Source organism: Triturus cristatus, chromosome 1_2 (assembly GCF_964204655.1).
Source record: "Triturus cristatus chromosome 1_2, aTriCri1.1, whole genome shotgun sequence".
NCBI classification, from domain to species: domain Eukaryota; kingdom Metazoa; phylum Chordata; class Amphibia; order Caudata; family Salamandridae; genus Triturus; species Triturus cristatus.
The window spans coordinates 899,539,009-899,561,902 of NC_140580.1; the positions used below are offsets into that span (position 1 = coordinate 899,539,009).

General features: G+C 43.3%; 1 protein-coding gene across 1 annotated transcript in view; it reads left to right on the forward strand.

The window, feature by feature from the left end:
• The window catches only part of MXRA8 (matrix remodeling associated 8), a 127,291-nt gene extending 104,722 nt beyond the window's left edge, over positions 1 to 22,569 (forward strand). Inside the window, exons 7-9 of the mRNA XM_085609589.1 lie at positions 1,471 to 1,547; positions 3,962 to 4,039; positions 19,732 to 22,569. Of these exons, the coding sequence (XP_085465715.1) occupies positions 1,471 to 1,547; positions 3,962 to 4,039; positions 19,732 to 19,757 (181 nt within the window). The 3' untranslated portion in view covers positions 19,758 to 22,569. The remainder of the gene's footprint in view (positions 1 to 1,470; positions 1,548 to 3,961; positions 4,040 to 19,731) is intronic.
• The last annotated feature ends 325 nt before the right edge of the window (positions 22,570 to 22,894 follow it).

The following is a 22,894-nucleotide window of genomic DNA, read 5'->3' on the forward strand; positions in this document are numbered from 1 at the left end:
GGTGCACTATGTATAATGTTGTTTCTTTCTACAACTTACATACCTGATTGCTTGCTATCTCAGAAAGCCTTCTCCAAATATCCTCCATAAAAATCCTGCATGAAAAAATTAGCCTTACCCTACTTAGGTCTTGATTCCCATCCTTTCTCTTTCCAGAGTGACCCTCTTCTTACTTTCCATCCTGTGCATACCTTCTATTTCTGACCATAGCCTCCTCCCAGTCTCACGCCTGTCTGCCTTAATCTCTCTTATTGTAATTCTGCAAGTGGCTGATACTTCATTTCATGGATCACAACTTCTCCTCTTTAAAGCCCTGTAACCTAACATTACCTAATCTCCACCAGACTATCTATCACACCAATCATTCACCTGAAACTACATATCCCCTGCAAATGATCACAGTTAGCACAATATACACCCCTTCTCAACAATGAGCACAAAACAAGGACAGGTAAATAAAATTAAAGATGCATGGCAAAAATGGTATAGCAGAGGCCTAGAAAGTCCAAGCATGCCATAAGAAAACTGACCCCCAATCTGGAATCTTTCTTCTAAAATAACCCACAGGGAATCCAGTCTACATTCCATCATAAACCATGTTACAAATGAAAACTCATTGCTGTGGAGTGAATATCAAAACTGTCTGACCAATGATTTAGGAGGGAGGCTGTGTAGTAAGGGTGATTTAGTAGCCAAGAGTACTGGCCAAGACTGACATTCTATTGACACTACAGGAGGTTGTACTAGGGGATTAATATGTGCACTCGAATGTGTTAATAGCTTTCCTAGAGCTTCTAGTTCTGCAAGATGGTCTAATATAGCAGTAGGCAGGCTGTCAAAGGGACATTCTAAAGACCATAGCTCCAGAAAAGGAAGGCATTGTCAATGCCTAAAAATACCAAATGTTTGATCCCGAGCCTCAGTTTTGCAAAACCGTGCAGCCCAGAGTTTTTGGCCCCAGTCCTTAGTCTTTGCATACCTAAGAACTCTTGCTTCCAAGTGTCAGTGTTTCCACACTTAGGCCCTTGCATTTTTCTGATCCCAGGCTTGAATATCCTCATACCAAGGGGCTCTCATATGCTGACATAGGCCCTTCCATTTTTTAATTCCAAGCTTGAAGATTTCCACACCAAGGGGCTCTCATGTTCTGATTCTAAGCCCTAATGTTACCATACCCAGAGTATACTCATCTGCCCCTTAGATTCTATATCACATGGCAGAAAAACTGAAATAAACCAATATTTACAGTACACATAATCACTCTAGCTTCAATAAGGAGATAAACGTGTTGTTTATCCGTAGGAAGATACTGCATCACCCTTGGCCAGCAGTAGGATTACTTTGATAGGAAAGATCTTCACTGTACAGAATGAAACAGCATGCTTTCTTGGGAGGGCAGGGAAAGGGTGCCAAAAGGAATTGAAAATTGATTTCATTTGCTGCCCTAAATCTGTTTTTCTGTCCTTTCAGAAGAGAATTCCATCTTAACATGTCTGCTGCTGATGAATCGGAGCTGACCCCATGCAAAAGTGAGGAGATCCGGCTTGGTATGTCAATCTTCTCCAGTGTTCGACTCAATAAGTGCTTCATATCTGTAGCTAAGTAGGATAAGGCCTGGAAAACCCGCAGTTGTTTATGTAAACTTGGCACTGCATCCCTCGCCAGATGAGTAGTTCACACTAGTAAAGTACAATTACAATTAGTGTAGCCTTCTTTCTAGGACTGAAGAGAAGGGGGCAAAATTCTCACTAAAGTGACCTGAATTACTAATTAGTGGAGACAATTTGCAGATGTGACAAGAGATGCTTAGATATGGTCAAATAGAGGAACATCTTGTAGTATAAGCATGGACCTATCTATTTAGTGGTCATTGAAAAGTATGAGTGAGGCAAATTAACATTTTCTGCAAAAGCTCAAACTGGTGAAATAGGTTGAAGAGACTGCAACAATTAAAGATCCGATTGTAAGGGCTGTGTCCAGATAGAGCACACACTTCCTGTAGGGCAGGTTCTAGACTCCAAAAAATACAAAGATTTCTGGTGATTGCAATCCACTCATTGGTTTACAAGACCACAGTACCTATCTCCTAGGTATAGTTAAATGTTATACTATAGCAGCATCATGGTCAAAATGAGTTCTATGCTAAAGACAGCTTTTCCCATTACATCTCCAGGTAGGAGATCATAGCATTTAATGATGCTCCAAACATTGATGTGGCTTAACTTAAAGTTGCCATGTTTGTTTGTCTGTTGGATGCCTAAGGTGTTAATGATGTTTTCAAAGGATGAACAAGATGTTCATGTTTTGCATGCGACAAATGTAATTGTTTTTCTGAGGCCTCGCCTCTGAAACATGCTGGACACCTGTCAGGCAACAATATGAAAACCACTGTAAATTCCCCCTCTCTGATTTTGTGTGTAGGCTGCTATGAAATGAGTCTAAGAGGGTATACTGGTCTGATTACGTGGGTAAACACTGATGTTATGTGGTGTTCTGGAGTGCGCAAATAGCGGAAAGGTGTCCTGCCGCTAGAGAACAGAGTACAAAGATCCTACTCCCAAGCAGAAGGAGCAATCAAAAAGAAAAACAAGTAAAGCCCAGTCAGTGGGCGTAGACCAGGTCTTTAAGGCTTTTCTAAACTTGATCAGGACTGACGTCCTAGGCAGAGAGCGAGGCACAGAGGTCCACAATTTAGCGGCAGCTAGAGAAAAGCCCCTCCCATCCGAGCAAACTCGTTTAACTCTGGGAGTACAAAGGAGGAAATATTCCTGAGAACGAAGAGAACGACTTGAAACATAAAACTTAACATTTATTGTTCAAATAAATTGGACCAGCTCTGATGTGATGCACCCTTCTAATCCTTTGGTGCACTCGAGTTTTCCCATTTCTCAGCTTCCGTTGTAGACACTCTCGGCTCCTGCCAAGGTACCAGGACTGTTCCAAATGTAATTGTACATAGAACCAAATTATAAATAAATAAATAAAAAATGTCTAAGTCATATTACAACTATGGTCTTCATTCCCCACAGAGTTTAGTCCCAGACATTTTTCTGCCTGGTGTCCCTGTGTGAAACACACCAGATCTGTTGTAACTATGCAATTCTTGTTATCCGAGGGGGAGGGCGGGAGGGGTTAGGGGGGGGGGGGGATTGTACCTCATAATTACACCCGAGTCCAGCTTTCCCTTTTACTCCTAATTTGATCATTTGCTGTCCATACCATTATTAATTATAATGTTTGGGATAAGATTACAGATACGAGTCCTACCTGCACCTTTATTCCTGATATGACGATCTATTGCCCAAACCATTATTATTAACCCAAAATATTGTACTGGTAGTAACATTATGGCCAGGGTACCTTTTTGGATACTTCCAACTGGCCAAATGTAGTATTAATAGTAAAGTTGGGGGACTGGTGTATGGGTTATTAATAGTAATGAAGGCACAATTCACCGACGAGTCCTGTTTCCACATTTCCTCTCGATACAATATGTTATTGATCAAGGCATTAGTATTAACTTTATAGGAGGTCTGGTATGGCTAGGAGTATTATTTCCATGTTTGTCCCAATTTGTTGACAAATGGTTCGAATCATTTGTATAAATGGTTATGGGGAGGGCCTGAGGGCATCAGATTAAGGCTAAGGGTCCTGCCCAAACCATTAGCACAGATCGTAACGTGGTTCATGTTTCTTCCCGATTAGTTAATAGCATAATCCTTCGTAACATGACCGCTGTGTGTCACATTGAGACTGGCAGCCTTTTTTCAGTGGCTAACTCCTTAAAAATAATATTAATTGATTTACTGCCTAAATGTTTAGTCAATGTCTGTGCTGTGATTATACTGCCCATGTCAGTGACAGTAATGATGGCGTCACCTTTCGGTTTGCAGTCCTCCTTCTATGTTTCTTTTCGATGTGACGACAAAGCTGACCATATAAACTCGCTTTCCTTGTACAGATTACAAGAACAACATTCTGAAGGAGAAGGCCGAGCTGGATAAGCTGCCGCCAGCAAAGAGCGTCGACTTAAACAAAGGTAAGGGAACTGCTGACGCAGCACTTTCTCTCCCCACTAAGTGGCAGCTCTCGCCAGCTCTGCTATTTTTAGGGGCACACTGGCATGTCAGCATAATTCACCCCAGAGGATGGGAACATGTGATGCTTGGTTTGTGGTCGAGGGGGGAGAGGTAGTGCTTTAAAGCCAGCCACGGATATCTGACTCCAGCACTGAATTGTTCTGAATTTATTCTCACCACCTTGACTTCTAGTGAGTATTAGAAAATGGAGGTGGGTGGGCAGCAGATGGAAAGTATGTTCTCTTAGGAAAGTTCTTCTTATATGTATATGGCATCTCTCCCTCTTCTAGAGCTATGTGAGTGGGGGTAGCGGGATAAAAGTGTGATTCTCCTCTTGTGAGGCACAGAGTTGAGAGAAATGGTCTTAAAGCCAACTTGTCCCCATAGGCAGTTGTAGGCAGTGGCCTAGGGCAGTGGTCTTCAAAATCTGGGCAAAGTCTGCCATCCAAAGCTCCTTCAATGTAATATCTCAGATTAATTGAAATTAGAATATATATACATTCACTGAAAAAACCATAGGTTTCAGGCACGTTATAGTTAGAAATTAGCATTTAAAAAACCATAGAAATTCACTGAAAAAACCATAGGTTTTAGGGAAAGTTATAGTTAGTTGGACATTGCACTTGTACAAAACCCGTGATATTCCCCCATTATAGTTAGTTCAGCTAACTATAACTCGCGCCCCCGCAATGCACTGCTGATGACGTCACATATTACATCACTAATGACATGGTCAGTGACATCACTGATGACATCTCAAATGACATCACTGATGACATCATCCAGTGACTGTGTGTTTCTGTAAAGTTTAAATTTGTTATAATATATAGGGAAAGGCATATTGAAGAATGAGTGGGTGTATAAGTGTCTGAATGGATGTTTTACTAGGTGCGTGACTGACTCTATAAGTGAGTGCTTATACATATCTTACGGAATGCATGGGTTAGTGACTAAACTGTGTGAATCTCTGTATCCGTCTGTCTGTTGGTGTGTAAGCGACTGCATGGGTTTGTGAATAACTACATAAGGGTCTATATGAGTTATTGATTGCTTGTCTGAGTATCTGTATAGGTGCCTCAGTGTTTGTGTGGGTGGGGTGTGTGTGACTCTGCATAGATGTGTGAGTGGGTGATTCACTGGGTGCATAGTTGGAAGTGTGCATCTGTGATGGACTGTATGGGTGGGTGAGTGTGTGTGGGTGTGTTAGTGAGTGAATGTATATCTCATTGGTACATGTGTGAGTAACTACATATATGAAAGGCAGTATATATGTGTGTTAGAGTATATAAATGGCTATAAGTGAGCGTGTGTTATTGTGAGAGTGGCTGCATGGACGAGTGTTTGCTTGTATCAGTGATTGTATAAGAACGTAAGAATGTGCTAGTATTTGTATGAGTAAGTGAGCTGGTGTGTGTATAGCTGTATAGGTGAGGAAATGGGAGTGTGATTAATTATTTGCATGACTGGCTAGGTGTGTGAGTACCTCTATGGATGAGTGGTGGTGTGTGAATGTCTATATAGGTGTATGAGTGCATATGATTGTCCTGTACTGAGTGACCATAAGTATGAGTGACTAAACAGGTGAGTGAGTGGATGTATGTGTAGACCTAAGAATCAGTGAGTGGCTCTTATTGGTGTTGGAGTGTCTAAGGTTTTGAGAATGGCAGTCTGTAATTTAGAGTGGGTGTATCTAAAGATATATTAAGGTGTGAGAAGATGCATGAAATTATCACATGGATGATGTCATTGCGGGGGTGCGAGTTATAGTTAGCTGAACTAAGTATAACGGGGGAATTTCACAGGTGTTGTACGAGTGCAATGTCCAACTAACTATAACTTTCCCTAAAACCTATGTTTTTTTCAGTGAATTTCTAAGGTGATTTAAATGCTAATTTCTAACTATAATGTGCCTGAAACCTATGTTTTTTTCAGTGAATTTCAAAGGTTTTTCAAATGCTAGTTTTTAACTATGCCTACAGAAGTAGGACATGTGAAGAAAGAAGAAAAAAACGCACAGAAAAAAAGCAAAAGAAATGCAGAAAGAAGCAACAGACGTCCACAAAGACGAAGAAAAGTGCAGTAAGAAGCAAGACATGTGCAGAAAGAACCAACAGCAGAGCAGAAAGAGGCCTTGTTACAAAATCATCCTGTGCCCACAACTTTTTCAGATGTGTACTGGTAGTAACTGACTCTGACTAACCAGGCCTAGAGCCATTGGTATGCTAAAAGACACTTAGAATACAGTGAAAACACCTACATACACTAGGGAACACTATGCTTTGGGATGCCCCTGTGATTAGCATGACCTCCTCTGTAAGGCCCTAGTACATAATAGGGCAGGGGGATTAAAACTACCTCTTAAAACGCGCTACGGGGCGCGTTTGCACAGTGGTGAAGGGAGGGGGGACTGAGGTGACGTGTTCAAACACGCCCTGTGGCCGTTTTAAGTTGGGAGATTAAGTCCCCTTGAATCCTGACAGTCCCTGGGGTCCAACTAGCCAACCAGGTACCTCCATAAGCGCCACAGAGCTGCATTGCAGAGAGGTGTAAAAAGGGGCGTGGTCTGGACCACCTCTCTGCAATGCAGGCCTCTGGCACTTACTGGAGGTACCTGGTGGGCTAGTTGGCCCCCAGGGGCCCTCAGGATTGAAGGGGAATGAATTCCCCAACTTAAAACATGCCACAGGGCTTGTTTGCACACATCACCTCAGGTCCCCCTCTCCCTTCACCACTGTGGAAACAAGCCCCATAGCACGTTTTAAGTTGAGGGTTTAAGTCCCCTTGAATCTTGAGGGTCCCTGGGGTCCAACTAGCCCACCAGGTACCTCCAGTAAGCGCCACAAAGCTGCGTTGCAGAGAGGTGCAAAAAGGGACGTGGCCTGGACCACCTCTCTGCAACGCAGGCCTCTGGCGCTTACTGGAGGTACCTGGTGGGCTAGTTGCCTCCCAGGGGCCTTCAGGATTGAAGGGGAATTAATTCCCCAACTTAAAACACGCCACAGGGCGTGTTTGCACACATGTCACTTCAGGCCTTGCCCCTTCCTTCACCACTGTGCAAACGCGCCCCGTGGCGCGTTTTAAGTTGGGGGATTAAGACCCCGTGAATCTTCAGGGTCCCTGGGGTCCAACTAGCCAACCAGGTACGTCCAATAAGCGTCACAGAGCTCCATTGCAGAGAGGTGTAAAAAGGGGCATGGCCTGGGCCTCCTCTCTGCAACGCAGCTCTGTGGCGCTTACTGGAGGTACCTGGTGAGCTAGTTGGCCCCCAGGGACCCTCAGGATTGAAGAGGAATTAATTCCCCAACTTAAAACGTGCCACAGGGCGTGTTTGCACACATGTCACCTCAGGCTCTGCCCCCTCCCTTCACCACTGTGCAAACTCACCCCATGGCGCGTTTTAAGTTGGGGGATTAATTCCCCTTGAATACTAAGGGTCCCTGGGGACCCACTAGCCCACCAGGTACCTCCATTATGCGCCACAGAGCTGCGTTGCAGAGAGGTGTAAAAAGGGGCGTGTCCTCAGACCACCTGTCTGCACTGCAGCCCTGTGGCGCTAACTGGAGATACCTGGTTGGCTAGTTAGCCCCCAGGCACCCTCAGGATTGTAGGGGAATTAATTCCTCAGCTTAAAACGCACCACAGGGTGCGTTTGCATAGTGTTGGTGGGAGGGGGGGCCTCCTTATTTTTCTTTTTCTTTTATAGAAGGGGGGCTGTATGGCCTCCCTTCCTTTCCTGGTTTTTTGGGCCCAGGGGACTCCATCCCCCAGGGCCTGACCCCTAATTTTGTTTTTTTGATTTTTAAATCGGGAAGGGGGCCGCGTGGGCGCCCCTCCCAAGGCCATTTTTGGCCCTGGGGACCCCGTCCCCCGGGACATACCCACTTTACATTTTTTAAATTATATTTAACAAGGAGGGGGGCTGCGTGGCCCCCATCCTGAGGCTCCTTTTAGCCCCGGGGACCCCATCCCCCAGGGCTCTGTCTCGTTTTCTTCTTTTGGGGGGAGGGGGACCGTGTGGCCCCCCTCCTGGGCCACTTCTAGCCCCGGGGACTTCATCATAGGTATTATTAAAAAAGTAAGAGCCCCGGGGGGTGGCAGTCCCCGGGGCAGCGGGGGGATGTGTATCCCCCCACAAATTTATTAATGAAAGCTCCAGGGGGTGGCGGTCCCTGGGACTTGGAGGCCCCCCACACATAAAAAAACAAAACCCTGGGGGGTGGCGGTCCCCAGGGCTGCGGGGGGGCCGTGGGCCCCCCGCAAACATTTGTGCAAAGCCCCAGGGGTGGAGGTCCCCGGGGCAGTGTGGGGGGATTAGGCCCCCCACACATTTTTTTACATGCCCCCGGGACTTGGCCCACCCGGGGTTAATTAATAACGAAGCACGGAAATCCGCGCTATGTTTTTTTTATTTTCGTCGCCGGATCCACGGATCGTCTGCTTCTCGGCAATTTTTTTTTTTTTAATCCGTTTCTTGCCACTGGAGCAGGCCTAGGGGGGTCAGGGTATTTCTACCCTGCCCCCTTTTCTTGTTTTACGCGTTTGATTCCCTGGCTTCTTGTGCCGCGCCTCTATATATCGAAACTTTTATTTTTTGATTTTCTCAGCAACTACTGAACGGATTTACACCATTTAAAACAAGCATTGGCATAGCCAATAGGTCTCGCTTTTGGGACCTTCTAAGTATTTAGTTATGCAGCACAATATCCTTGGTGCAACCACATCAACTGTTGCATGGCTAAACACTTATAAGGTCCCATAGGTGAGATCTATTGGCTATGCCAATGCTTGGTGTGGTTGTGTGTTTGGTTGTGTGTGGTTGTGTGTGTGTGTGTGGTTGTGTGTGTGCGGTTGTGTGTGTGTGGTTGTGTGTGTGTGTGTTTGTGTGTGTGGTTGTGTGTCTGTGTGTGGTTGTGTGTGGTTGTGTGTGTGTGTGGTTGTGTGTGTGGTTGTGGGTGTGGGTGCGGGTGTGGGTGCGGGTGTGGGTGTGGTTGTGGGTGTGTGGTTGGGTGTGTGGTTGGGTGTGGTTGGGTGTGTGGTTGTGTGTGTGTGGTTGTGTGTGTGTGGTTGTGTGTGTGGTTGTGTGTGGTTGTGTGTGTGTGGTTGTGTGTGTGTGGTTGTGTGGTTGGTTGTGTGGTTGTGTGGGTGTGTGTGTGTGGTTGTGTGTGTGGTTGTGTGTGTGGTTGTATGTGTGGTTGAGTGTGTGTTGTTGTATGTGTGGTCATATGTGTGGTTGTGTGTGTGGTTGTGGTTGTGTGTGTGTGTGGTTGTGTGTGTGGTTGTGTGTGTGTGTGGTTGTGTGTGTGGTTGTGTGTGTGGTTGTGTGTGTGTGATTGTGTGTGTGTTTGTGTTTGTGTTTGTGGTTGTGTGTGGTTGTGTGTGTGTGGTTGTGTGTGTGGTTGTGTGTGTGTGTGTGTGTGTGTGTGTGTGTGTGTGTGTGGCTGTGTGTGTGGTTGTGTGTGGTTGTGTGTGTGTGGTTATGTGTGTGTGGTTGTGTGTGTGGTTGTGGTTGTGTGGTTGTACATGTGGTTGTGTGTGTGGTTGTGGTTGTGTGTGTGGTTGTGTGGTTGTGTGTGTGGTTGTGGTTGTGTGTGTGTGTGGTTGTGTGTGGTTGTGTGTGGGGTTGTGTGTGGTTGTGTGTGTGGTTGTGTGTGTGGTTGTTGTGTGTGTGTGGTTGTGGGTGTGGTTGTGTGTGTGGGGGGGGTTGTTTGTATGTGTGTGGTTGTGTGTGTGTGGTTGTGTGTGTGTGTGGTTGTATGTGTGGTTGTGTGTGTGGTTGTGTGTGTGTGGTTGTGGTTGTGTGTGTGTGGTTATGTTTTTGTGTGTGTGGTTGTGAGTGTGGTTGTGGTTGTGTGTGTGGTTGGGGTTGTGTGTGAAAGTAATACTAAAAGCATCTCAAAATAAAGGATCACAAACATCGAGTTTGTGGAAAGAGAAAGCACGTTGTAAGGCAAACGGGCGCAGCAAAGCCTCAACACAACAACAAAACAAACAAGATCACTTAGCGAAGACTGAGTGCTGATAATGGATACACACAGCCCATCATCTTAAGAGTTCGATTGCAGCCAATGTGGACTCAAACCCTCCACCATCTTGTGAGTTGCACCCCATATTTCATCAGTTGCAACTGCTGCACCCACCATAGCGCTTTGAGATCTAAAGCGCTACATAAGTCTAATCGATTAACCAGTCGCCAACATGCTGTGCTTTTAATGAGAATGTGACAACAGATTCCAGCTTCCTCATCATGTCCTCATGAAAGTGCCAATGAAAGGACTCCCTGAATGGTGCAACAGACATGAAGCAGCCGCTGCGATCAGAAATAAACACTGTGAACGTTGTCCAGTTTCACAGTAACATTTCCTTAATGTTCTTTAAGTCACAAAACAGTAATACTAAAAGCATCTCAAAATAAAGGAACACAAACATCGAGTTTGTGGAAAGAGAAAGCACATTGTAAGTCAAACGGGTGCAGCAAAGCATTAACACAACATGTTCTTTGATGTTTGATGTTCTTTGAACGAGAACATCAAAAGGGTGCTGCGAAAGTGATCGCAGGCGAAAGTGAAAGTGATCGCAGGTGCTTAATGAGCATGACGAGGTTTGCCAGCCTCTGCTCCTATGCACTGTAGCTATAGGCTGGCCATGGTAGCATTTTTTGAGCCCTCACAAAAAGTCTTGCCAGACCAGCGCATGCGCTGGGACTGGCGAGACCTAACAAAGGGCGCTTACTGAACAAACATGTTTTGGGACCCCCCTTTTTTCTCGGCCCCCGCTTGCCGAATCATCCCAAAACTTTCAAGACAGGAGCTGAACGGAGCGCCCAACTAGTTTTGAAAATTTCGAGATGGTTCGTCATCCGGCGCCAAAGTAATTGGGAAAACAAAAAACGCTTTTCCTATGGAAACTAGGTCCTAACTATAACTACCCATATAGATATTTATGTACTTTTAACTGCAATTTTCTCAGGAACTACTGAACAGATTGACACGATATATGCAAAAGGCACATGCCTGACCTCAGGACTACCTCTTTTGCCAAATTTCAAGTAATTCTGTTCAGCCGTTCGGGCTGTACCTTCGACTAAAGGTCCTATGGGAAAATGCATGAGGAAAACGCGTTTTGGGACCCCCCTTTTTTCTCAGCCCCCGCTTGACGAATCACCCCGAGACTTTCAGGGTAGGAGCTGAGCGGAGCGCCCCATTAGTTTTGAAAATTTCACGAAGATAAGTCAACCGGCGCCAAAGTTATTCAAAATAGAATTTTCAGATTTCCTATGGGAACTCGGTCCTAACTATAACTATAACTATAACTATCTACTGGCGACCGCCAGTAGATTATATATATATATATATATATATATATATATATATATATATATATATATATATATATATATATATATATATATATATATATATATATAAAATTTAAACATTTCCAAATTGTGACAAAATATTACTGCAATGTGATTTGGCGCAGCTCAAACAAACCATTCCACTTAGGAGGCTTGAGCGGCATAAAAAGGGATGGAAGCCACATCCTAGAGTTCAGCAGAGGATACGACCCTACCGAACCTAGGGCAGACTTTTATTCGAGAAGGTGCAGCATGTGTGTCGTTTCCTCTTATAAAGATTCTTTGATGATGCTCCGTAAACTGGTGTCCAGTTCTTTCCTTGCCCTTTAATGAATACTGTTACTGAAAGGAAGTGAATAGCTTGGACATGAAGAGTTGACAAGGGTTGGGTTGGATGTGTGAGAGCCAACAAATAAAATAGGGTGAGCTGAGGCAGAGCCGAGCACAGGGTCTGTCCTGGCTATTAGAGACTTGCACTAGCTTATTCATGAAAATGCTTGCCATGTAAATCAGTGTTTAACTTGTGTAAACATAAGTGCCAGGGCCCAACATAATTCTCAACAGGCCACCGCAGCTTCATCACTCGCTGCTCCTGCCAGCAGTGCCAAATGCCTGTACCAATGCTACCCATAAACCATCATACTCCTATGGATGTCACAAGGGCCTGGGTGGTCTGGTATTATTATTTTTAAAGTATACTTACATTGTTAAACACGTTAAACACCCTGCTGATGTGCTTTGTTGAAAGAAGGCAGACAGCACCTCCATGTGGTGAATTGTGATAATTATGTGAAAGTGTTAAAAAATACGTGACAGTGCCAAGTACTGGCAAAACATGGCCAAATTAAGCACTGATGTAAATCATGCAACATTGTGTTAAACAATGAACGTCTCTTCAAAACTCCAAAAAGCAATTGGAAGCATTTCACCCTAATGCGTCAGATATCACTGCGTTGAGGCATTTTTTTTTAAAGTGAAAGATTTTTAAACATTAACTTAGAAACATTCAGGCCTCCAAACCTCACTAATTTTATATGTGAACTAAGAGGCAAGTAAGCTGTCATTTACACCCTGTATTTGGCCTGCATTCTTATTATGCATGAAACAAGATTACGGAGCTGATTTTGAGTTCAGTGGAGAAAGCACTCCCATCGAAACGGAGTACCATCTCCACCAAACTGAAGGTCGGTCTCCTGATTTACAGATGGGTGGACCTTAAGTATGGCAGTGACGGAGAACTACTCTGTCTCCATTACTGACATACTCCTGGATGGCCTCACGGAGTAAGGGCGGACAGAGGCTTGGCCATTCGGTTGCCGTCTGATTAGAGGGTGTGATCGTATGACCAGTTTTCACTCTCCCTTACCGCCATGAAAAACGTAGTGATAGGAAACAGTGAACACGTTTGAATGACCCTCACACCAGGGCAGAAAACTCCCACGTGTGGGGGTCATTTGTTTTTGTTTTTCCAAAACAAAACCCTGCTTTGAGATTTTTTCAAAAAAAAAAAACTACCCGTTGGGATTTTTATTTTTGAAAAATCAAAAATATGTTAAAAGTTTAATGGATGGTACCATCATGTGACAGTACCATCCATCAAACTTTATAGTAACCGCTTTGCATGGCAAACACAGTGGTTCCTGCCAATGTTTAGACTTGTCCACAGGGCTGGGGGACAACTCTAAATGTGTAGGGTGGAGGACCCTTGCTATAGTGGTAGTAAAGTACTCTGCTAAGCCACCAGACTTACCTCTGCCTGTCAAACCCTAAATCACACACAAAGTCTACTAAATTATAGACAAGAGAGTTTTTTGTACAGCACATGTCCTCATTCACATATTTTTTGGTGCTCCTCCATGTGAAATTTGAAAGAAAAGGAGGTACAGTGACATAAATTATAAGACTAGGATCAAACAATTTGTTCAAGTGATGAACCTGGTTTTGATCACGTTTTCTGCTATCCTATTATGCAATTTTGTCACCGGGCGAGTATCTCTTTTGCTCTTTTGTTTTCATTCAAATGTTAATGCTGTTTATTAACTTCTTGTTGCATGAGGTGAGAACGTGGGTGCTAGGCAGAAGCCAAATGAAAACTCAGCTCGTTTGGGCTTCAGAGTCCAAGAGTACCTTGAGCTGAGTCCGAGCCGGGCTTGAGACTTCAGTGGTTCACCCATCTCTGGCAATGCATGTGAGCAGGTAAAAGAGGCAACTAGAGGCAACCGCTTCCAAGAAAATTATCTTTCCTCTAAATGTGAGATATGGTTGAGATCAGATTGCAGCACTGATGGATGAATGATCCTTAGTAAGTTACTCTACAAAATGTTGCTTCACAAAGCCTATTCCACATGCTGGTACTGGCAAGAATGCACTAGCACTGCATGGGCTAAACCGTGAAGTAAAGACTCCTGTTAAATCCAAGCAAACACCAAATTTACATATATTCTACATCACAAACATTGACCCCTCTATTAAATAAATACATGTTTAATAGGGAAAATCTTATAGTTCTTAATCGCTATACTTCCACAGAAAGAAACAGTATTTCCTTTGAGTAGGTTGTAACATCCTCATTAATGTAAATTATGATATCAAACAAACTATAAAGAGACAAACTATAGACAATTTCTCTGCAAGCACCAGTTCACTACTACAGGGCACCAAAGCTTTGAAATTCTGAATTGTTTGGTGTTTGTGCCATATACATACTAATATATGTGGTTCAGGCTGGAGACTCCTGATTTTTTAAGCTAAATTACTTTATTTTAGCTGTCTCCACCTAAAATTGCCTCTTCCTCTATGTAAGCCAATGGGGCGAATACATTCTCCTGATTTTTTTTCAAACTCTCCCACTTGCAAGTTTGGCAGTATTGGCATGTATGGTGCCATAACTGGTCTGCCTATAGTTCTACACATATTTAGGTATGTGCACAGACCACCAAAACCACCTTCATTTAGTAATCTTAATTGAAAGAAGTGTTTTTGTATTTACGAAAGTATGTCAATTGAGACAAAAAGTTTTTATTAAATGCAATCTTACTGGAGTAATAAATGTAAGGTTTGTTGGGAACTAATCAACTAGAGTATTTAATTTTAAACGAAATCAAAAGTTAGAGCTGAGTACCTCCCTTAATACCAAGAAGTTAAAAACACTCAGTATAGTTTATGGCAATGTCTACAACACCTTTTTGCCCCGTTTCTTTGTGCCCCCTAACCACCACCTCTATAGCATACCTTTAGTGTGAGGGAATTAGGTCCAAGTGGCCTTGTCCAGTAGACATGGATAGCCTGTGGCTTACAGCTAGCAGCACGTCTGTGTTTGCCAACAACTTGTGAGATTATTGTCTCTCCCCCTCCTCAAAAAGTCAGAAGAAAAGATCCAGGGGAACCTTTTACATTCAAGGGTTTTATAACAGTTGCTTTGGGGATATTTCTGGGAGCTATATATATGCTCCTTGATTTGAACTCTGTGCTTCTGTATTAATGTGCACATGTCCTGACAAAATTATAATTTCCCCAATAAAGCATTGCAAAGGAGACAAACATGGTAATTTCATGAAACAAATCTTCAATTATGGTTAATAATTCCTGCAAAAGATTGTTTTTGCCGAAGTCATTTTCAGCAAAAACTTTTTATGACACAGTTTCCTTTTAAAATAGATTTATGCCGTGGTTGCTTTCCACAGGAACCAAAAACCTTTGCAGCGGTATTCAGCCAAAGTTTTAATGAGTGAACATGCAGTGAGAAGAGAAGAAAACCAAAAAGAATATGGCCCAACCAGCAGGTAGCTTTTTCCCTGCTTGCGGGACTATTTAATATTTTCCCTTTCCCTGGATGGTGACCACTGGCAGGGAAAATGAGTCATAGTACTCTTGAACTTAATAGGGCAGGACTACTATCATTGTGACCCAGCAATCCTGTGGCAGACAGGCCTCCGGGCTAGTACTTACTGCCAGCAGAGCCACCAAAGGCCACAACGATGGTACTCAGAGGTTTCCCCAACTCTAAACAGAGGGTGGTAAAACAGCAGGTTGTGAACAAATTTGGAGAGTAACCTTTCAAACAGCCGAAGAGGACAGGGTTAATTTAACAACATTGGGAGGGGGGGAGAGGGGTGTACCTTAACACCTGAACTGTTGTTAGAAATCCCATGCTAAAACTTTGATAAATATTGAGATTCATGGTAGAACAAAATAAAATTCGTGAAAAGTTTTTAATAAATGAAATAATGTGTTTTTACTAAACACAGGCGTGCAAGTGTACTACATGTATGTACTGAAATTCCGCTTGGAACTAAAAGTACATTGAGAATACCTGCTAATCGCAAGGTATTGCTTTACGGGGAGCACATTTTGGTAATAGAACTGCAGGTTGGCCACGTTCGGCCAGTTTAAGGTGTTCCTCCTTCTCCCTTACTCTCTTATTCACATCTCATCTCCACCTTCCTCGAGTGATGGTGGGAGGGACCTATGGTGAGACATTACCCTTAGCTCCTGGCTACTCCGACCTCAGTCAACCTTAACTCTTCCTCAAGACATAGCTAGCTTGACCTCTCATGTTCATCCTTATAAGGTATGGCGGGGTAGCAGTTAATAACCATTCAGGGCGACATTCTTATTACATACTAGACGCAGTACTGCCCTATTTTAGGATGGATGTTTAAAGGACAGAAATAATAATATACCTTAAAACACAGCAGCAAAATCAATACAAAATGTGCAGCATCCAGTGAAGAGACCATAAAAAGGCAAGACCCTGTGCTGAACATTTTGTCATCCATTTGGCTAGTAAAGTCATGATTCGGGAAGAAGGGAGTGTGTGATACAATTAATGCTCTCACCATCCCCCTAAAATCATCCAATCACAGAGGGAGCAAACAAAATCTTCAACAGGTAGCACCTGTGTGTCGATTCGTGTTCCCAAATATATCCACTGAGTATTGCATGGATGAAGTAACAGGAAATCAGGCTGTAAAACATATTGTACATTTTTATCCTACTAATGCAATAACATAATAATAATCTCTTAGTGGTGCTTTAATTCTACTGCGGCCACGCCAAACAAAAAGTGTACCATTTCGAGTCAACTGAAGCCACTCATGCCAGTTTTACTTCATAATATGTGGGTATTACAAGGGAAGCTGCAGATGGACTTTTAAATACCCAAACCCTCGAGATGGTGTTATGTCATGTTATACACCAGAGAATTAGGGATTTTTGAAGCATTCATCAATTGTGATCCGTGTGCATAGCTCTAGTTGAAATCGTATATCCACAGTATATTTATCAGATGGTATTGTTTTCTGAAAAGGTCATCGATAAACTAGGTGGAGGATGGAGGATTAACGAAGCCACGTGCACACCCTCCCAAACAATACATGAATATGAGAGGAATGCAGGCTACAGAGAAAAGAAGCTCAAAATGTGTAATAGAAAGTCTTCTTAAAAATAGTAGATGATGTCCATACTCATGCTTTTCTGCCCAAGTAATCCCCCTAAATAGGTGCATTGGGCTTTCTTCATGACCACACCATCTCTGAAATATTTGCTCAAATATTTGATACTAAATATCAGATAAGTGTAATTAGACATTTATACAAAACTGAACAATCTTAGAGTGGGGTAAATTGCTCCATCCTTTAAGGACATAATAGAGAAAGATAAGATGATGAGGCAACAAGAGTAAATGATGCACAACATAACATAACATTTGTTGATTATATTGTGACCTGAATGCAGTGTCTCTGAACACACACTCGTGAACTTGGTGTATTGTAAACGCACACTGTACACAGCCCTCGCCAGTGAGTGTCGGCCCTAGGCTTCTATTACATTCCTTACCCCATGGTGGGGTTATCAATGCCTCAACTCTTGCATGTCAGATAAGGGGGAAAGAACCTACAAAAGGGCAGATCTCTCCAAAAGGTAAATGTATTCAAAAGGATCCCATATATAGAGGCCTAAAATGTACATCTTGTGCATTAACCAATGAACATTAATCATTGTGCATGCCTGACGCATACTCTTTGAAAATATAAAAAACGTGCCGCTGGTACTCCAGTACATAATATTTTACCATAGTATGCCTCAATGGTTAAAAAGTGACTTTGTGAAACAGATAGGGTGGTTAAATACCTTGATGCATATGTACGAGGAAGTGGATGAGTGAGGCGTTAGCCGTCATGGTTTAACGCCTCACTCCGCCACTTCAGAAACGCAAGGCTGAACCATATTTACAAGGATATGATGCAGCCTTGTGTTTCCCCTTGTGCTGGTGCAACACTTAGCAGTGCAGCGCCAACGCTGGCACCCTTGCACAGTAGTGCAAGGGTGTCTGTGTTCAGGAAGGATTGTTTATGTGCAGGAAGGTGTCCCTTCCTGCACATACATAATCCTGAAATGCCATTTTGTCACTTCTATGTGTACTGCTTAATGCAGCACACATGGAAGTTAAAAAATTTGATTTTTTTTAAGGCTTATATATGTGCAGGAAGGGTCACCTTCCTACACATAAACACTCCAAGGCATTTTTCTTTTTTCTTGTGTCCTGCACAAGGCAGCACTCGTGGAAAAAGAAAAAACTAGGAGAAATAAAGCATTTCTCCTCGTTCGCCAAGTTAAAACCAGGTTTTCCCTGGTCTTCATTTTGGCGCTGCATCCTATTTACGCTGCCCTTGTTCATAGGGGGCAGCATCAAAATCAATGGGTGTTGCGGTGGAACGTCCTCCACCACACCCACTGCCCACCCCTTTCACGCTAAGCATAGCGTGAAAGAGGGCCTTATTTACAAGGCAGCGTTAAGCCACATTAAGTGGCTTTATGCTGCCTTGTAAATAGGGCAAAGCCCCTATCACCACAGAAATGTCACAAAAGATTACTTTACCGTGGCGATAGGGGCTTGTACATATGCCCCCTTATGTCTTGTCTGTGCGTCTAATCTGCAAAAGGAGACAGAGTGCAGTGCAGCAGGAGAGACTTTGTTTATCGCAGCAAATTGTGATGACGTGTCTGGTTACGTTATGTTGATGGGAGACATAGGGCCTCATTTATGAAAAGTGACGCATCACTGCGTGAAAACAGTGATGCGTCACTTTTCCCTGCGCCCTCCCTGCGACTCCAATGATGCGTCATTTTTACAGTATGACGCATCATGTCGCAAGGAGTCACAGATACGTCAGTATTTCTGACGTATCTGTAGGCGCAAAAGTGACGCATTGCTGGAGTGTGTCACAAAAGTGACGCAACTCCAGCAATGTGTCCTTTCACATGGGGCAAGCCCCATGTGAAAGGGCCTGCGTCAGTCTTACGCCTGCTGTGAGGCAGGCGCAAGATATTGACGCATTTGCACCCTAGAAGTGGCGCAGTGAAATCTTGTAGATTTCACTGCGTCACTTCTACGATGCATACTTACGTGGGAACGCCCACCCTGCATACATTATACCTGACGCAGGTATAATGTAGCGCAGGGGTTTACAAAGTGACGCATCTAGGTAGATGCGTCACTTTGTAAATATGGCGCAACATGGCGCATGTTTTACGCCACTGGTGCGTCACAAAAAGTGACGCACCGGTGGCGCAAAAGTGACGCAGGGGCTCATAAATGAGCCCCATAGTTCCTACCAAAGTGGTCGGAGCCAGCCAATGTATTTGAGCACATCCGATTGTGAGTGATTAGCTTGTGCTGATGGGAAAGTAGTCCCCACCAATAATGCTGGATCCTGCCAATGTATTTGAGACTTTCCTATATTTTCAAAGCCTTTCAGATTATTCCTATAAGCCTCTCACTGTAATCTCAATGTAACTATAAATATCAGCTCCATGGAGCAATGAAAGAGGTTGTATGATGTTACATCCTATTTTTTGTTTTTCAACATTTATCCACCCTATGCTGGCAGAATTTAAGCAGGCAAATTGGCTTGGGTGGTCCTGTCAAGTAGTATTTCTATGTAAGATGACCACTACAAGAATGTCATAGTTGTCGGCATAAGGCAGAAAATACAGAAAATTAGCTGTGATAATGTCCCTCAACAGGTGGGCTATGCACAGTCTTTCCTGGCTTTTTAGGTTACTGTAGTTGTAATTGCCAGACTTGAGCACCCACATTTCTAAAGGGAAAAGTAAAATTACAAGTACCAGAATGCAAAGCCAACTTGGCTACAAAACGGGGTCTCCGTGACGATCTCTCAGAGACTAAATGATGGCTGGAGCTCTCTGTGACCACCTTCAATCTCTGTCAATTTACCTGCTACCTCAGTTCTTGTGCAGCAACCACAACTTTAACCTGTTTTTGTTTGTGCCTAGAATTCCGGAAAGAATACTGCAAGTGAAGAACCACAAGCACTCCAGGCTGCTGGCTGGCCCAGGAGCCTTTTATCTGATTATTCCAAGATTCACGCTGACTTCTTGAATCACTTTTCGCTTTCCCTCTGATCACCTTGGCGCTGACGTGCACCAATAGACGGAGAAGGCTGAACTTTAATTTTGTAGGACGTTCTGTTACAGGTCTTTGATGACCAGCGGGGACGAGGTTGGGGAGGCTCTGGGATCTGGAATCAAGCACTAAAACAAGAAGAACCCATTTTAGTCACCTAAAAGTTCTGTGCAATGGGAGTGATTCGACATGGTGCAGGCATGACGGTTGTGCCTGTGGGTTTCTCTGCGTAGTAACAGCCACAAACACTCGATGTTGTGACAGTCAGCCATTTTTTTTTCGCGTCCTTATGTCACTGCATTTTTTTAATACTCCTCTTCTAGCAGAATACCTCTTTTCTATTGCATTTTACAAATATCTGAAATTGTACTGTTTAAGGTGTGAGATGCACAGGTAGTCATTGCTTTTTGCCACACTTTGGGTTGCATTCTGACATATTTTCTACTGCATTTGTAATAACAAATTATCAACTAAGAGCAAAAGTGTGCTCTAAGGTTGGTGCAACATCTCACACTTAACATTGAGCGGCATAGCTGCTCTGGCTTTGAAGTTTGAATTGGTTGCACTAACAGTTGCCATCTTCTGCCTGGGACAGAAGTTCAGTCCTTACTCACACTTCTACTGTAATGTTTGTTAATGAGAAGAACTGGATTACATTTTCTAAAATCCAATTCTTATGTATTATTTAACTACTGTGGCCCTTATTACGAGTTGAACCAGAAAACGGGATGGTAATGCTGGTCCGGGGGGCTACTGATTTTCACTGGTATTACCACTCCATGTATCAGTCATTACACGTTTGAGGTCCGGAATGGAAATATCTTGGGGATCCCAAAATTACTAAGATGCTCACAGCCAGTTTTTCCCAAATTCCAGTCCCTCTTTCCACTCACATTTTCCACCTTTTTTTAGCAAGTGGAAAATTTAGAGGGAAAATCAGGTGAAGGTATCTGGAGTGAATCTGCATGTGGTAAAACTTGTAATCGTGCGGGGTGTCGATTCCATAGCAAGCATTTAAAATTAGTACTAACCCTGGGCAAAGCACCACGCTACGCTCGCGTAGTTTGCGCTACTTCGAATTGCATGTAGCACAGTGCAAACACATGTAGCGTAGTGCAGCGGTCATTTTTTGCTTGCTCGCGGTCCTCAATGTCAAGTTGGCGACCGCGAGCAAGCAAAATGATATCCCGGCGAGACTTTTTCCTCGTTCGCGATCAGCAACATCAAGTTGCTGATCGCAAGCGTGGAAAGTAAACCACCCGGCGAGATTCTCAACGCGGGGAGGTCAGGTTTCTCATTGCGAGTGGTCGCGTATGCTCGCGACCGCTCGCGATGAGAAACCACCAGTCCGCGTTGAGAAAACTGCCGCTCGAGTAAAAATCTACTCGAGCGGCAGAAAACTACAGCTTGCACTGTGCAAGATGCCGTTTTCAATGAGTACATAGTGCCGGATGCTTGTCCGCACTGTGCAATCATTGAAAACGGCATCTTGCACAACGCGAACAGGGTACTACGCAGTTCGCGAAGTGCTACGAGTAGCTCGCGTAGTGCGAAGTGCACTTTGCGTAGCTACGCGTAGCGCTACTTCACGAACTACGCCCGGGTTAGTACGCTGCACAAGTAGTAATGAAGGTGTGAGCCAGTCTAGACCAGGAAGATACCGGAGGACATTCAGTGATTGCTGGTGGTTCAAGTGCACAGTTTAGGTTTTTTTTTCTTTCCTGATTCTAATGCCATTAGAGGTGGGGTACCACATTCTCATTTGATTTGCTGTGTGTTTTTGTTTTAGGTAGTTCAACTGGATGTGATCTCAAATCTTGTGGTGAACCACCTCTGAGATAAAGCTTGGGAATTGCAGGACTGGGCTCATTAAAACATCGAATAGTAAATCCACCATGGTTTTCTTGATATGTGTAATTAATACGAATGAATGATAAGGAATTTCTGTGGAAAGCTTTGGCATATTTGGTGGCGTATCTAAAAACCAGACTGAATTGTACTTATTTCAGTATTACGGTGAATGCCACTTATTAAATAAGAAATTACTCAAACAGTGGGCACACGTATGCCCTTATTACAAATATAAGGGCATAAGGGCTAAATTGAGTCGTGTTTAACTGAAAACACTGTTCTTCTGCTGTACAAAGTCATTATGCTTGGAAAAGATCTGTAAAAGGTAAATTTACTGAACAAAACTCTGCATACATTTTCTAGATTGCTTGGATTTAATTTTGAGCAAAATGTATCTCCAAATATGCAGAAAAACTTTGCACATGCATAGATAGAGGTAAACTAGGAAAGTTTACAGGCTTCATGAAAGGTAAAATTTGGGATTTCACAAAACTTTTATAAGGTAAAAAACCATGATACACCTCTACAAAAAGCCATCCCCACAATATGAACTTGAACATTTTCTGTCATGGATCCTGGAGCACAGAACAATTCCACCTTCGCGCCTTGCACCAGCTCACACTAGCTCCTCCCATTTCACAAGTCTTGTTGACCGACACCCGCGCTCCTCTAGGATTTGGGTATGTGGCTTTTTAAGTAACTCTGAAAAATAACTTGAAAATGATCTATCTTTTGTCCATGTTAATGCGCTTCTCAAGATTTGTATCAGTTTTTTGTATTGCCAAACACCTAGTTACTGATGAAAGGTGTGGTATAAATGTAAAAATTACAATAAAAATGTAAATAATGAGGTACAATGGAAGTGTTACTGGTGTCTATTTACTTGTCATGTTTTGCATGGTAAGCTGAGGAATGCAAGCGGAGAGATGTTGCTATGAAATTCCGCAATCTCAGAGCCTGCACACACAATGAAACAAAAAGCTTAGAGGATGGTGAGCCAACAAATTACCAGGAATAGCTAAGCGAGGGCCGAGACAAGGGTAAGCGCCTATGCATGAGTCGAGACATGAAAAGGTTTGGCATGTAAATCATGCGAAAAGCCTACAAGTATAAATATGACTCAGAATTTTTTTTTTAAAGTCTATTTCGTTTAACATGTGGGAGCATTTCACCTTAGTAAAT